At 46.2% G+C, this 17,072-nt stretch overlaps 1 protein-coding gene across 1 annotated transcript in view; it reads right to left on the bottom strand.

The window, feature by feature from the left end:
* Positions 1-6,252: 6,252 nt before the first annotated feature.
* ERICH1 (glutamate-rich 1) overlaps positions 6,253-17,072 on the bottom strand; it is a 33,533-nt gene continuing 22,713 nt past the window's right edge. Inside the window, exons 4-6 of the mRNA XM_010833411.1 lie at positions 12,586-13,080; positions 10,008-10,202; positions 6,253-6,730 (exon numbers count right to left, since the gene is read on the bottom strand). Coding sequence (XP_010831713.1) covers positions 6,657-6,730; positions 10,008-10,202; positions 12,586-13,080 — 764 coding nt within the window. The 3' untranslated portion in view covers positions 6,253-6,656. The remainder of the gene's footprint in view (positions 6,731-10,007; positions 10,203-12,585; positions 13,081-17,072) is intronic.

The following is a 17,072-nucleotide window of genomic DNA, read 5'->3' as shown; positions in this document are numbered from 1 at the left end:
AAAGATATGAGATATTAGAAAGATTAAGGGATGTATCACATACCTGGCAGACAGTAGGTGCTCAATAAATATTAGTTCCCCTCTTCTTCATTCTCCATTATGAATATAATAAAAAACTGGATGAGCATCTAAATCTGCAATGAGAATACTGCAGAGAGAAGAAACTGGATTATACTGTGGAGTCTGTGAGGATGAGTTGATGAGGCTGCCCTCTGATTTCTGCAGACATATCAGACATATATACTTGATGTTGGTTCTGTGATCACTGCCTTGATGGCAGATTCCTGGCAGTTGTTGTCAGTTACTGTCTACAATCATTTGGAATGCCCCAACCCCTTAACAAAACATTTATTATTTTAGGACATTTCTAGCAAGGGTATTGTTTGGTTGCTAAGCCATGTCCAACTCTTTACAATCCCATGGACTGTAGCTCACCAGGCCCTTCTGTCCATGGGATTTCCCAGGGAAGACTGCTAGAGCGGGTTGCCATTTCCTTCTCCAGGGGATCTTCCCGACCCAGGGATTGGGAACTCATGTCTCTTGAGTCTCCTGCATTGGCTGGCAGATTCTTTTACCACTGAGCTACCAGGGAAGCCCTAGAAAGGGTAGTGGTGACTAAATCTGAAGAGGAGATATTCTTGGGCATAACTGCCAGTAGAAATGTGTCAACATTTTGAATCAACAGCACAGCTGCTGACTGAAATATCTCCTTGTTGGTGCAGACAGAAAATAGCCATGAGAAGGTGAAGCACCTCCCTCTTTCACCTGCTGTCACCTCCCAGCATTTCTGCCTTCCTCCTGTATTTCCAGACAACCTCATCCTATCTCTTTTAGCTCAGGTATCACCTTTATGAAGCCCTCTTTCTCCCTTGATTCCTCCATGAAGGTAATTTCTCTCCATCTAATTCTGATAACATATCACCTATACATTCTCACCTACACGTTGCTCATCTCACTTTCTACTTTCTATCTTTAAAAGTGCTGTGTGATACTAAGCAAGTCCCCTAAATTCTCTGGTCACAAGAGAATTCTCTCTTGTAAAATGAAAGGAGATAAATGATTCCATCTGAACATCCATGGGACCTAGAAGGTGAAGGTGACCAAGGGCATCTGGTCTACCCTGGTGACTGAAGACATCTGGTCTATGTAGGACATGGACCTGAAGGGCTGGCAGCAGCTAACCACATTGACAGCAAGTCCTCTGGAAGGAAGACCTGAGTGGTCACCTTAAGTGGTCTGTTAAGTGACCAGTGCAACATCTGTGCCAGGTGCTATGGGCCAGGATGGTACCAGAAGGGTCATTGCCAATGGCTGCATGCAAGGAAAAAGGACTTCAGGCCCCGTAACCAGTTGGTTTTAAATGAAGCAGAAGGGAGACAATCCTGGCAGCTTAACTCTACCAAGGCAAGCCTTCCAGACTCTGGTCTTTCCCAGGTCTCCTACTGGCCTCCGAGAATTGCTGGCAGGTGGGCAGAGGCTCAGGTGGAGCTGGGGCTTGTGGGAGCCTCAGGGAGGTGAGAGTAGCCTCCGCTGGCAGTCAACAAGAAAACTAGCACCTTGGTCCCATAGCCACAGGAACAGATTCTGTGCACAGCCTCTAGGTCCCAAACCCAGGACACAGCTGGCCAAGCCTGGGCCTGACCCACGGTCACTGCAAGGCAATGAAAGATGCTGTTTTAGCCACTAAAATTTTGGTAGTCTGTCATGTGGAGTGGGTTTTGGGGATCCTGCAACTCCTCGAGTTGTTCAGTGTCTCCGGTGTGGTGGGGAAGCTCTGTGCACCCTTCATACGTTGGAGGGGACCCAAGTTTTCACCAGACTCTCTGAATGAGAAGACAAGCGCCACAGAAAAACTGGGCACTGACAGTGCTGGACAGAGGAAAACCCAGAGCCGGCCGAGTGGGGATGAATGAACCCAGGACAATTTCTTCTGAAAACACTGAGCCTCCGGATCTGGGAGGCAGTGGCGAGACTCGGCCACCTCTTCCACTCACTGAGGCTTTGGGGTTCAGGAAAGCCTGGGGGTTTTCCTGGCACACTCACCTCACTGTCAGCAAGCTGATGAGCACTCCTCATATTCTTGAGCGCTTCCTTTGTCTGCATTAATTGGTATGGTTTACATAAAATAAGTGGCATGGACTGAATAAGCATCCTGCACGATTGTAAAAGATAAGTTGATCTAATTATCATCCAACTACAATCACGCTGGGAGAATCAGATTATTGTATTTATGCTGACACAGAGACATGATTTATTTGTTTTTGTTTTCTAGACGAGGCATTTTTCTTCTTGAAATTAGGATGATCCACAAAACTGATTAACCCTGGCTACCCTACCTGTTCAGCTACACCCTTGTTCCTCTGTACCTCTGGGGTGTGGTCAGAGAGACTTGTCCTGGTTGGTGGCCCATCCTGGTTGGTGAACTGTCCTGGTCTCCCAGTGAGCTGATAGAAGGGTTTACAGGGATTCTGTGCTGAGACCAGAAAGAATCAAGTAAAAGGTCAAGTCCTATCTGCAAATAAGTTTTCCCTGGAATCCATCAACAGTGTGTCTACCTGCTGGGCGTGGAAAAGATGTAAATTGTGTATAACTAAAATATGCAAACTGGAGGTGGAGAAATAACAGGAAATTATGAATCAGCCAATACTTTACTTTCATACCAGCAAATGGGTCGTTAATCGGGAGGCATCTTAATAGAATTACAACCTGGCGAATCAGAAAGCCAGGTGTCCCTCCCGAGGCAGTGGGATGTTCTGGAGAGGAGGCAGCAGGCTGACATCACCTGCCTGCCAGTGACCCCTCAACCCTGCGGTGAAGGGGATGTGATTCCCCAGCCTTTGACCTCACCAAAGTGACGTCTCAGGGAAGGAGGAAGAGGCAGTGGCAGCGGCTGAGTATGTCTCCACTGAGGGGTAAGTGAAGGCCGTTGTGGATGTAGACAGGAAGCTGCCACAGCTCCCACTTCGGGGTGTGGCTGTGTTCTTTTTCCATCTCCATGGGGAAAATGGATCATCATCCATTCTCAAGGAGGCAGTCCCTGGGGTACAGGAGGCCCATCCTGCTTGGCGGCCCATCCTGGATGATGGACCTCTCCTGGTTGGTGGATTTGTCCTTGTCGGTGGACTTGTCCTGGCTAGTGACCCATCCTGGTCAATGGACCTGACCTGGTCGGTCACCTATCCTGGTTTATGGCCCTGTCCTGGTTGGTGGCACATCCTGGTTGGGCCTGTCCTTGTCCAGGCCTGGTTTGTGGCTCCACTTGCCAACTTTTATTAAGCCTGGGGAGCTTCACAGAAACCAGTCTTAAGTTGACAGATCTCCAGAACCAGTAGGGCATCCTTGCTGATTCATCTGCCTCCAGGAGGTTCCACTTAGTGGGACAGACACCTCTTAAGAACACAGTGAGGTGAGGGGGAAAAGGAGCCCTGGAGAATGGTGCATCCATGGTGGAAGGAAAGAAATAAAATTATCTTTTCCAGAGATGATATGATCTTATATGTAGAAAACTCTAATGATTATACATACATACACACACACACACACACACACACACACACACACACGACTGTTAAGAGCTAATACATGAATTCAACAAACTAGTGGGATACAAAATCAATATGAAAAATCAGCTGCATTTCAAAAAAATCAGTTGCATTTCTGTATACTGGCAATGAACAATCTGAAGAGAAAATAAAAACAATTCCATTTATGGGACCATATCTCAATATAATAATAGCTGTTTATAACAAACTCACAGCCAACATAACACTCAATGATGAAAAGTTGAAAGCCCTGTCACTAAAATATGGAACAAGACAAGGATGCCCACTCTTACCACTTCTATTCAACAGAGTGTTGAAGGTCCTCACCATACCAATCAGACAAAAAAAAGGAAAAATATACAAACTGGAACGGAAGAGGTAAAATTATCATTATATGCAGATGGTATGACACCATATACAGAAAACCCTAAAGACTCCACACAGAAACTACTAGAACTGATAATTTCAGCAAAACAGCAGGATGCAAGATTAACATATAGAAACTGGTTGCATTTCTTTAGATTCACAGTGAAATGTCAGAAAGGGCAAGTAAAACAAACAATTCCTTTTAAAATTGCATTAAAAAAATACTTGACAGAAAACAAAGTTCTGTAAAGCAATTATCCTTCAATTAAAAAAATTATTAAAAAAAAAAACTTAGGTATAAACCTGACCAAGGAGGTGAAAGACTTATATGCTCAGAACTATAAAACATTCATAAAGGAAATTGAAGATGATTCCAAGAAATGGAAAGATAACCCATATTCTTGGATTAGAAGAATTAATATTGCTAAAATGGCCATACTACCCGAAGTAATCTACAGATTGAATGTGATCGAAATTACCCATGACATTTTTCACAGAACTAGAACAGATAATCCTAAAACTTATATGGAACCATAAAAGACCCAGAATTGCCAAAGCAATTCTGAGGAAAAAGAACAGAGCAGGAGGTATAATCCTCCTGGACTTCAGACAGTACTACAAAGCTGCTGCTGCTGCTAAGTCGCTTTAGTCGTGTCCGACTCTGTGCGACCCCATAGACAGCAGCCCACCAGGCTCCTCCGTCCATGGGATTTTCCAGGCAAGAGTACTGGAGTGGGGTGCCACTGCCCTCTCCCAACTACAAAGCTACAGTAATCAAAACAGCATGGTACCAGAACAAAACAGATATATGGATCAATGGAACAGAACAGAGAGCCCCAAAATAAAATCCACACACCTACAGTCAGTCTTCAGCAAAGGAGGCAAGAACATGTAATGGAGAAAAGACAGTCTGTCTTCAGTGTTGGGAAAGTTGGACATCCACATGTAAATCAATGAAGTTAAGGACACACCCTCAAAATGTAAGACATGACACCATAAAATTCCATGGACAAAACATTCTGTGACATAACTTGTACCATTCAGTCTCCCAAGGCAAGAGAAATAAAAGCAAAAATAAACAAACGGGACCCAATCAAACTTATAAGCTTTTGTACTGCAAAGAAACCATCAATAAAACAAAAAGATAGCCTATGGACTGGGAGAAGATATCTGCAGATGACGTGACTGACAAAGGCTTAATTTCCAAAATATTTTATACAAACAGCTCATACAACTCAATATTAAACAACCCAATCAAAAGATGGACAGAAGACCTAAATAGACATTTCTCCAAAGAAGACAGACAAATGGCCAGCAGGCATATGAAAAGATGTTCAACATCACTAATTATTAGAGCAAAGCAAATCAAAACTACAATAAGGTACCACCTTACACTGCTCAGAATGGCCCTGATTAAAAAGTCGACAAATAATAACTACTGGAGAGGGAATGGAAAAAAGGGAACCCTTCTACATTGCTGGTTGGAATGTAAGCTGGTACAGCCACTATGGAGAACAGTATGGAGGTTCCTCAAAAAACTGGAGTTGCCATATGACCCAGTATAAAGAGCTCATAATTCAATGATAAAAAGCTAATAATCTAATTCACAAATGGGTAATAACTTTAAGCATGTCTCCAAAGAGGAGAACAGCTAATGAGTACATGGGATGTAGTAAACTGAAACTACCACGATATGCCTTTACACAACCACGAGGATGGCTGTTACCAGAAAAGTGGAAAATAACAAGTATTGGTGGGGACGCAGAGAGCTCAGGACTTCTGATCGGCTGGTGGGGATGAAGATAGCGCAGCTGCTGTGGACCACAGCCTGGAAGCTCCTCAAAAGGTTAATGTAGAATTACCATCTGACCCAGCTATTCCACTCCCAAGAGAAGTGAAGAAAATGTCCACACACAGTTTTGTACGTAATGTTCACAGCAGCATTATTCATAAGAGGAAACAGGGGCGACAACCCAGTGTCCATGGACAGATGGTAGATAAACAGTGTGGAACACCATTCAGCCTAAAACAAGGGAAGATAGTCATGATGATCTCATGATGCTGTGAATGCACTTAATGCTACTGAATCATACACTTCAAAATGGCCTATTTATGTTACATATATTTTACCACAATAAAAAATGTATATTTTTATAGATAGAGACAATGTTGTCCTATAACACTGCATTGACTGGTGTTTTTAAAACTCAATCTCACTGAAAACTGGTGATGGCTTCCACAACAAGAGGAAACAGGAAAAACAGGTTCTTGATATTATTCCCAAAGTAGAGAAGAGGAAAAAGAAAAGAAAACAATAATAAATTCAATTACTGTAGAATCAAACTACTTAAAATGAGTATTTTAATACCCATACAACATTCTTAAACTTTCAGACACAAGTGATTCAGAACTTTATAAAAATATATATATATAGCTTCAAACTATACAGTTTATTCAGTTTAACAGAATGTCCATTTTAAAATTTAAGACATACAAAATTTCAAAGAAATTTTCAACTTTATCCCAATTTATCACTTGAAGTCTCAGATTACATTTACCTATTATGTACAAACAATAAATAAATAATATGGCAGAAATGTCCTCAGAGTTCCCAGGGTCTGGGTTATAAAGAAAACTTAGAAGAGAATTTCATCTCCTCTGTGTATAGGAAGTAAGTCTCAGACCATTTCATACTTGTCTTTTCTGTTCTTGTCAAATATTAGCTCTTTTTAAATAGATGCACTGATTTCATTCATCGTTTTTCTCAGGAAGGATATGTGTGATCCAGTAATTAAAGAAAGCTGAGATTACTCGGGCATATTCTGAAAAGCAAAAAGAAAACAGAATAAAAAATAAAAACAAAAAGAAAAATTATAAGTTATTATTTTGCAACTATTAGTTCTTAGGCCAAAAGTAAATCCTGAATTAATCAAATGAAACAAAACTTAGGAGTTGAAATGACACTAATAGCACACTTGTGAATCCCACAAAAGTACAGGTCAGTCTGGAATGTTTGTATTTCACTTTACAACATCACACCCAACACTACATGCTTAACGCCTGAGCTCAAAAAAACTGCATACGAAGTGAAAGAGAAACACAAGTTTACGTCAAAGGTGGACAAAGCAACAGGAAGTTAGAAGCATAATTCTAAGTGAGATGAGCTGCGATGGATGGCACTCAGGTTTCAGAACTGTCCCAGGAATGGCTCAGCAAAGTGCCTGAGCTGAGGGCACAGCCCCTTGTTTCAGGCCTTGCTCTTTGTAAAGACGCTCACGGCAGGGAATGCCAGGTCCAAGGCTCCAACCCCAAGGCTTAGAGCTTGGTGCCCACGGGGCAGCTGATTGCTGCTGAGGCTGAGATGCATTTCTGAGAAGAGGCTGGGACTGCGGGCCGGGGTCCATCTCGTGCTCCATACAGAAGTGTGCCAAGCTGCCTCCAAATGCATGGTCTGTCCTGCCCCAGGCCAGCCACCTGGCCCCCTAGCCTCACACGTGATGATGCCTAATATGGACACAGAGGACTCAGGAGGGTTCAGGGTGGGGGTGCCCGTAAGGTCTTCATGGTGTGCAGAGAACAATACAAACCCCACAGATGGTAACTGTATGTACATGCAGATGACAGAATGCGGTATGTCGGACCAAATGTAGAAACACGTGCACAGGCTGTGGATATGCTGCCACACCCAGCTGATGCAACACCCACAAACTAGGAAAACTAACTGCTGAGGCAGCAGAGAGAGAAAGGGCCCAGTGGCTGCTATTGAAATGCTACTATTTCCAGGCTGATCCCATCGACAGGAGAGACGTAGCTACCGACTAAGCTTCGTAAGCTAGTTGTATGAAAAAGAAAACAATTTCAGAATTCTAAAGCTGACTGAATTAGACAGAACCAATATTTGAAAATAAAGCTTCACCATTTGTAAGATTTAATTTAATAAAGTAGCATGACATGGGAACACTTCTAATGCATATCCTACACAGACACACAAAAAAGGAATTTATTTTCACAGAGAAGTGCTTCAAACCTAAATTTTACTTCCATCAACTGGTTAAATAAGTGCTTCCAGGCAAAACTTGTCCAATGATTTTCACTAAAGCCCCCAGCGCTGCCCCGTGCGCTGGGAGCACCTTCAGTGTGAGGAACTCAGCTGGACTGTAAATCATTTGTTTTCATATCTTATAAAAACACTGTATTAGTTTAACTTAATAAAATTGGCTTTTTGCAAAAACTTCCTTATGGGAGTAAAAATGCTAAAACACTGAATACAATGGGCCCAACAACCAGCAGGAAGGAAGAATGCAGACATGGGGTCATGGGCTTGGGGTCCTGAGCAGCCAGGAGACCCCCCACTGGTGGAAGCCCGGCTCTCGAGCGCTCGGCCCACACCTCAGGACCTCCTTTTGGAGCTGCTCCTGTAAGAAGTGCGCCCACTCCCTTCCTTGGCACACACACCCTCGAAGGTGCCATCTTCACCCCCCAGATCCCCGCTTCACACTCCAGATCCCACCAGGACAAAGCCCCTGTCCCCCAGGCCCCACACTGTTCCGTGAAGGGGACTGGCAGTGGCTTGCTGGGGCATGAGCCCCACCCTGGACATGGACAGGCACCTCCAGCCAGTCCCGGACCCTCTGACCGCCTCTCCTGCTCATGATGGGCTCAGGCCAAAGAGGGCTCTCGCCCAGGCAGCAGGGAAACCCGAGTCCACCTTCACACATGGCCCAAATCTGACCATGCCTGGGGATGGCCCTCTTGCCAGGAGCATGACCAAAGCCTCCACTGCCCCCCACCCCTTCTCCGGTCTGAGTGCGATGGCCCGAGAGGCTCTGCTCAGCGCAGCCACACGCCACGGGCCTCCCAGTGGCCCCGTCTCCCAGGACGAGGACCAACACACTCAGCAGGCTCCCCAGGGCCCGACATGACCAGGCCCCAGCTACTCCCCACCACTCTCCTGCTCATCCTGTGTCTCCTCCATGGGCGTAGCTGTACAAAGCACACCTCGCTGACTTCCCTATCTCCACGAGAACACGACCCGGAAGGGCAGGGAGCTCCTCTGCTCTCTCCACTGAGGGCCTGTGGTGGGACCAGTCACAGGTAGGGCAGATAAGGCCCCTCATGGATCAGCTCTGGGTCGAAGTGGAGGCAGGTCCTCCTGAGGACCCCGACTCACAGGGTCTTGTCAATCCCCCATCCACCTGCTAATTGTATCAGGGCCACACTGCTTTACCGTTGGCTTTACTATCAGCTTTACTGTCATTTCATGTGACGAAATGTGGCATGTAGCTTTTTCAACATGTCAGTCTGACTCCTCAGCTGTACTCTGAGGTTTCCGAGGAGGAAAGCCGTGCACTGCACTCACTCGGAGACCACTGCCCAAAGGTGACCTGCAGGAGCTTCTGCCCACTCAGCTGGCTGGCTGTCCTCTGCCTGTCTGGGTCTGACAGGGGCTCTGCTCCACGCTGCTCCCAAACACAGTCCTGATCCTTTGATCCTCAGTGTCTGCAGACTTCGGTGGCCTGAACATTCCCACTGAGGCCCATTTCAAGCTGCTAACGTGAAGGCCCCACCCCACGGCGCTGTGAACACGCAAGCACAGTCAGCCCCAGCGCCTGACAGTTTGCATTGAACAGGTATCCAACAAAGGTTGAGGAAGTAAACAAAAGAGAAATCGTCTAATGGTTCAACTCCCCCTTTTAACTTCAGGGGTTCAGGAAGGCAGACCACGATACCTGGGGGACAGAAAATGGACCATCTTCACATCTAGCAGAGGAAAAAGAAAAGGGAAAAGAAATGAACTCTTCCACTTCCATTTAAACCAGTAAAAATTCAGTCCTAAGAGTGGAGCTCACAAGTCTGGAAAAGTAGATTGCACATGCATGTCTGAATATATCAGGAGATATTTTTACAGCAAGAGATGCAAGGAGCATAACCCTCTGTGGGAACCTACTCCTCAAGCATATGTGCAGCCTTACATTTTCTGATACAGGACTGTTTTCTGATACAGGACTGTTTCGGTGGAGAAAGTTTTTCAGAGGTGAGCCCGAGACAAGTTTCTAAAGCGGCACAATGAACCCAGAGCATAATGAACAGAGCACATACCGAGTGGCATCCTGCAGTGTTCCGGGAACACATCCAGGGCACTCTTCAATCTCTTGGTGTCATGCAAAAGTAGTAGCGTTTTCATGTGATCCAGAATGAACACGTCTGAGGGGGACACACTGTGAGTTTCCAGTTGTTTAAATAGCTTCTTGGTGCTTTCCATAAAGACACCAGAATCGGAATCCTTGGAGACACCTAAACAAAGACAGGGTCACTGAGAATTGCATTTTTACTCTTGTAAACTGAAGATAAGCTTTCACCTCTTAAAGAAAGCCTCAAACATATATTTCTACTTAAGAGTGTATCCCAAACACTCTTGGGATACAAAACGTTGCCATGAGGGACAATCAGAGCAGAACTCTGAAAAGTAAACAACAAATACCATTATTGAAGTGCAGTGGAAACATGGTGTATGTTAAGGCACCGACTCGTAAAGTATCTGGGTGTCCCGTGTCCTAGAAGTCACACATAGAGCACAGGGAACAGACACCACACCAAGCCCTCTGACAGCATCAGGAATTGCAGACAACAAGCTGCTGGGCGTCTGCGATGCTTCGGGGAAGCCCAGGAGGTGACCGTGGCTCTTCTGTTGCCCACAAGCCACAGCACCCTCCCCATCGCATCATGCTGAGGCCGTTTCTGCACTAGCCCCAGCTGGCGCTCACAATGTCCAGAGCCTGTGACTCTGTGGCCTTTGCCAGCTCTGAAAAGCTCCTGGCTGCCACCTCTTCCTGTCCCACTGCCCAGTACCACGGGTGAGCCTCTTTCTGACCTATATGACTGCTACACCTAGAAGCTCCGTTTGGTTATCCTAATAGGTTCAAATTTTCTCGTCAAAGTCTCTTATTTGTATCCTTGTCCACCTTCTCCCTACTTCTTGGACATCTCCATTACAGCTATTTTATATCTGCCGTCTGGTAACAGCGGTGTCTCTACTCCATGGACCCTTTCTACTATGCTGTTCCTCATGGTTTAGGTCGTGCCATCCTGCCTCTTGCTGCACCTGACACACTCCATCGAATGCACGAGAAAATCTCAGGAGCTTGGCTCACAGCATTCTCCTTGCCTCTGCTTGGCAGACAGAGAAGGGGCCACTGACAGAGCTGACAGCAGGGAGCTGCATGTATGGCCGGCAGGGGTCCAGCTGCACCTGAGCGTGTGGCCAGCATGCTGCACGGGAGGGTGAGTTTAGCCCTGCCTGCTTGGTCCCCAAGACACCATATGCTGCCCTCCGCCCATCCCACAGTTCAGGGCTGGGCCACGGCTTTAAAGGGGACCAGTGTGGCTCTGCTTCTGATCTTTGACCTTCCTTTGTCACAGAGCTGCCAACTCCTGGCCCTCCACCTTCCTTCCCAGACCCGGGCAGCCCCAGGGCTCTGCTAGTCAGCCTGCTGCCCAGGGCTGCGCTGCCCCTTCCCCTGGACCCTCACTTGAGCCTGTCTGGACGGGCAAACACCTGAAGGGCAGAGGACAAACACCCGAGGGGTGGAGGGCAAGCACCTGGAGGGAGGAGGGCAGCAGGCGTCTGGCTCCCCTGGCCTGTGCTGCGCCTCCTCTGGAACCTGCCCTTGGCCTCCTCAGCAGCTCCTGAAACCCCAAGTTCACCTTACACATCAGGCTCCTTGGCAGGAGGGTCGTCTGCCAGAAGCTACTCTCTCAGGCAGAGATCATCTACTGAAATCTCTCTGAATCCTATTTCTGTTCTGCAGTGTATCCGCCATGTCCTCCTATTAGTGTTATGTGGATATTTGCTAAGGATGTTTTCAACTTATTATCAATATAAAGTGCGGGTAAACAAGCAAAGAGAGAAAGGGTTAATCTTCTTGGTTAAAATGGATCCACTAAGCACAGTTTTTTTGCATCACTGTTTAAGTCCATTCCTTACCCCTCCAGTTATTATACAGTCAGCATTTCTCATCTCGTTTGTGCTACAGTCTGGACGCACTAAACCACCGCATTGCCAGAATCTACCAGGGACGGATCAGAACCAGGGGAGGTGGAAGGTAACTCAGCACTCTGCTCTTGGCTCCTGATCCTCAGGGCTGCTGTCAGACTCTACACAAAGGTAAGGAATCATCATCCATCAGAACAAACTCCAGAATAAATTTCATCTCCTATATCAGTACAAATAGTGCTCAAGTATCCTGAACATCAGAAAATCTCAAATCACTGAGTCACACATTGGGGAGCAAATCAATGTGTATACTTCCTTCATAACTCTACCAGCTGATAAAAACGAGCAAGAGTTCATCAGTCCAACCTGGATTTATATTCTCTGTAGACATACAGCTGAGAATACCAACATATTCAGAGAAACGAGGATGAGGAGACCCTTATCTGGACCCACACCGCTAATGGGCTGGCTGTTAACCCTGGTAAGCCTCAAGCAGGGGTCAGCCCAGATCTTTGCTGGGATGAATTTAAATATTTGCATTTTTGCCTCAAAACTAATAACTTATTTTGAATACTGAATATTTTAATGCATTTTGTATTTTAAACTTTTAAACATTTTACATTTGCTCATTTTTTCCAAGTGAGTGGATGCCATTATTCAACATAACAACAGGAAAAAACATACCATCATAAAAATAAATTTCTAGTGTTGACTTCAGAAAGTTCAGGATACCATCTGCCTTTTCATTGGTACTTTTCACCTCTTCCTCCTCAGCGTCCGGGACTCCTCCCTCCTCAAGGGGCAGGACCCGCTCCTCCACAGCGCCCGCAGCCCCGCCCCCCGTGGCAGCCCCGGCGCTCTCTCCATCAGTCGCTCGCACATCCTCCTGCTCACTGCTGGTCTCCTCAGGCTGGTACATGAAGTGCACGCCAGAGGCTCCTGTTAGTGAGCCAGCTGCTTTCTTCCTTTGCATTTGCTGTTTCTTTTTGAGTTTCCTTTTTTTATTTTTGCTTATTGTGGGGCCATCTGTGTGCCGTAGTTGCAATTTTTCCTGCAGAAGACTCTGCTGTTTCTCTAATTCTGCTGGTTCTACATGGATGTTATTGGGATTTTTAAATTTTTTCTTTGATTTATGCTTTCTAATTCTTCTTCTCTTTGGCAGATCGTGAAGATCCTGATCTATAAAAATAAAAATTCAAATTCAACAATTTTCTGTAAAGTGGAATCATAACAAACTCACCAGGCTAAATACATTTTCCATTAGGATTTTGTAAATTTAGTAGAAAAGGAACGTAAGACATTTACTTCAGTGATTATTAATTTTATTCAAACCAAGTACACTATCAAGGATCCTGGGATTTATCATAAAGTAAATTAAAAACCTACTTGTTCTTCCAAAAAAGGTGTGTGTGTGTCTGTATTTATTCATTATTGCAGTCATGACATATGGCGTGATTTTAAGGATGTAAGAGTTGTTGCAATTTTATCCAGAGTAAAATTTCACTCCTAGTTTTGGGGAAAAAACCATGAATTCTTATGCTTTTTAAGTGTGCTTTAGCACCTTCTAAAGAGTTACTTGTATGTGGGGATGAGAAGCAAAGTGATGACTGAACCGTTCCAGTCAGCAATGGGTCACACCTGAATGAAGGGGAGATCTGGGCTCTCAGAGGAGTCGAAGGTCTGGAGTAGACATGAGGCAGCAAGGCCTGTGGGAGGACGTGGGCCTGAGAGGAATCACCCCCTGCCAGTGCTGCCCTGGCCATCCCATCTTGGCACCCTGGTGGCAGTGCGTGCCCAGTGCACACTCAGCACACACCCACTCTGCTCCAGCAGACCGAGGACAGCGGTGTTGCCACCCACACTCAGAGGCTCTTACAGATGATCCCCGGGCCCACCACAGGTCATGGTGAGACTTCTGAAACACTGTGGCACCCCGTGGAACAAAAAGCCCTCTCCCTGAAAGTCCCGCTCTGGAGCCTTGATCTGCCACTGACGTCAGAAGGAAGGTGCCGTGGGGTCGATGAGGGGCTCGAGACTCAGAGCCCACAGGGCACCCCTGCAGTCCCCAAGGCTGTGGCTGCCCTTGTTCTGGGCTCCACATCCATCTAGGCACCCACATGCCTCCCTGCCGCTCCCTGTGACATGGAGGCCCCGCCCTGCAGCCAGGAGTGGTCGCCACATTAGGCACTGCTGCTAAAGACAGGCAGAGAGTCCTCCCTGGCCCTGGTCCTTGATTTTCTCTTGATGTATGTGAGAGCTTAAGACCTGTTGCTGCCTGGAACTTCACGCAAAGCCCAAATCACTGCTCATAAAGTCATGACATAACAGTCATGTAGTCCCACACAAGCTGTATTTTCTCTCTCCTCAGTTACAGTGGATGACTAAGCACAGCACTTTCCTATTTCATTTGAAAGGTGATACTAACTGACATTAGGGACCTGCTCAGTGTAACAGACAGGCCATAGCTGATTCATGAGCACCTCCGAATAGCTGGCCCTTAAGTTGGTCTTGTAAAATATTAATGTTTGAAAAATGACAGCAGCTTATGAAAATTTTTTAATTTTCCAGGTTCAGTTAAAAAAAGGAAACATCAGATTTCTCTTCATTAGGGTCTATTCTTGACTTTATTGATTTGGAAAAAAGTCATCTATAGGATGCTCCATCATGTCACGGTAAAGCCGCCTGGGGACCAGTGTGCAGTCATTTGGGGGCATCCTTTCTGTCTACCAAGAGTGGTATCCAGGGACCTGCTCTCATTTCTTCCCAGTATCTGCATTCTCCAGGCCCGTCTAGCCGAGCCAGTCACCGACATTATCCTCCAGTCATTGCTCTCCCCAAGCAGTGAGAGCGCAGCATGAATGCAGCCCTGCGAAGATGGTGAGCCATCAGCCTGCTACTCTGACTATAAAACAGGGATCCAAGGAGGAGGATGTGGCAAAAAAGGCTGTAAAATGTAAGCATACCATACTTTTTTATATAACTGTGGGTGTGCACTTCTTAAGAGGAAAACTTAATACGATACTGAGACAGTGAAGGTCCAGATGCTGGGGGTTAACTGTGGTTTCTGGGTGCTGTGATTGTAGGTTGTTTCCTTCACTGTACTTTTCTGATTTCCAAATGTAAGACATTGAGCAGATACAGCTTTCATAATAAGGAAAACTGACTATTTTAAACTTAGTGAAATTATAACAACTGAAAACATATGGGATGCCACTAAATTCTACTTAAAGGCAAATTTATGATCTTAAATATGTCAGCAAAGAAAAAAGGCTAAAAATCAATGATATAAGCAAGAAGCTGGAAAAACACAACTTAAACCTGATGAAAATAGAAGAAACAACAATAAGAGGTGCAGAAAAGAGAGGAAGAGGAAAGGAAAATCCAACAGAGAGGCAGCAGCCAGCACTGACACTGTGAAGAAAGACAGACAAACAGCGCAAGACAGGACGGACGGGCAGAGGAGACGTAAACAGAGTCTCGGTGAAGGCGTGTGTTAACACCCTGCCGGTGGACTCTAAAGGACCAAGAGGATGACCCTGTGAACAGCTCTATGCAGATACATAGAGCAATCCCGCAGCCAGCTACAGGCCTAGGTGGAATCACCTAACTTCTGGGAAACATTTAACAAAGAAACAAACGCCAAACACACAAAACATTTCCAGAGAATAGCGACAGTGACAGTGACAGCGCTTTGTGAGGACAACACAGTGTTCATTTCAAAACCGGAGGAGGACTCCACAGGAAGGGAAGCCTGCAGGCCAGCCCTCCCATAAACATCAACACTAGAGAAACACTACTCCTATACAAAGTATCAATTGTTTGACTGCAGCAGCATGAAGTACTCAATCAGTATTAACATCACTACATCATGGAAACTGGTTGCAAACTAGAAATGGAGGGGAAATGCAAAATGTGACAGAGGGTGAGAAAAGCCCTCCCCCTGCCAGTCTGAAGAACGCCCGGGCAGGGCAAGAGGGGAGCAGAAGTGTCAGAGGTCGGAGGAGGTGCTCCTGGGATGCCAGCCTGACGGCACCTCTGTGAGCCCAGAAGGCCCCAGCCCCTACAGACCGGCTCCGGGGGAGCATGCAGACACAGAGGCGGGAGGCAAGCTCACCTGCCCAGCAACCAGGGTGGCAAGACCACACCCAGAACACTAAGTGTGGGGCCCCCACCGGGACAAGAACTGCAGCCCCAGAGCAGCAGGGCGCCTTGCTGCCCCGGGCCTCTCCATGAGGGCTCCAGACAAGAATGAAACCTGCTAATAACTCTTGAGTGTGACTGCTGGGCCCACGAGTGACTGCGGTGTGTGCCAACCGCAGCCCTGGATCAGAGAGTCTACACTAAGAGCCCACCTAGGACTCTGTCTCAACTTCAGGTGCATCTGGTAAAAGTCACACCTTCTCAGTCAAACAGAGTGCCCGCTCTGCTCCGCACCTGGGAAGCTCTGGAAAGCATGCATCAAGATTTCTTCAGCCCAGACAGAGTCAATAAGATCTGAAAACTGATCTGCCTCAGAACTGCGGCCTAAATCTGTCAAAACACATTGAAAGGATGGTTGTTTAACTCACAGTGAATCCACATTAGAATTGTGCACTGAGCTCATGCTTCCAAAAGCCATGAAGTTAATAACTATTTCAACTGGAGCTTGCTATTAGAATAATAATCATAATAGCCTCCCATAAAAACGACTTGATTTTAATGACTTTGCAGCTTGATCTGAACACAAAAACCATGTCAATACAGTCAAACCACTTGTAATTATGAACGAGGAGAGGGGACCGGTGTTTCCTTACCAGCTGTTTTTATAAATATTCAACTCGGTCATCAAATATTGACTGAAGACTTAACTCTAGCAGGCGCCAGTGCCTTAGGGAATTAAGAGCTGGCAGTTCTCACATTTGTACAAGCTTTGCAACAAACCCAATCTGATTGGCACGGCGAGTGTGGGGTTTGCCAGTACAGGATTATTACCATCAGGTAGTCAAGGAAACAGGTTGGAGAAGCAAGGAAGGCCACATGTACATTCAGCAGTGGGGCTGCAGACCCCAGGCCCTTCCTGCACCCCCAGCCAGCCACCTGGCAAGTTGGGGCTCCAGCCCCCAAGAGTTGGAGGTGAGGCTGCGAGAGCAAGAAAGCTGTAGAAATAATCAGGTACTGGATGGAAGGCGGCG

Source organism: Bison bison, unplaced genomic scaffold (assembly GCF_000754665.1).
Source record: "Bison bison bison isolate TAMUID 2011002044 unplaced genomic scaffold, Bison_UMD1.0 scf7180017863606, whole genome shotgun sequence".
NCBI classification, from domain to species: domain Eukaryota; kingdom Metazoa; phylum Chordata; class Mammalia; order Artiodactyla; family Bovidae; genus Bison; species Bison bison.
This window is presented reverse-complemented; position numbering and strand designations above follow the sequence as displayed.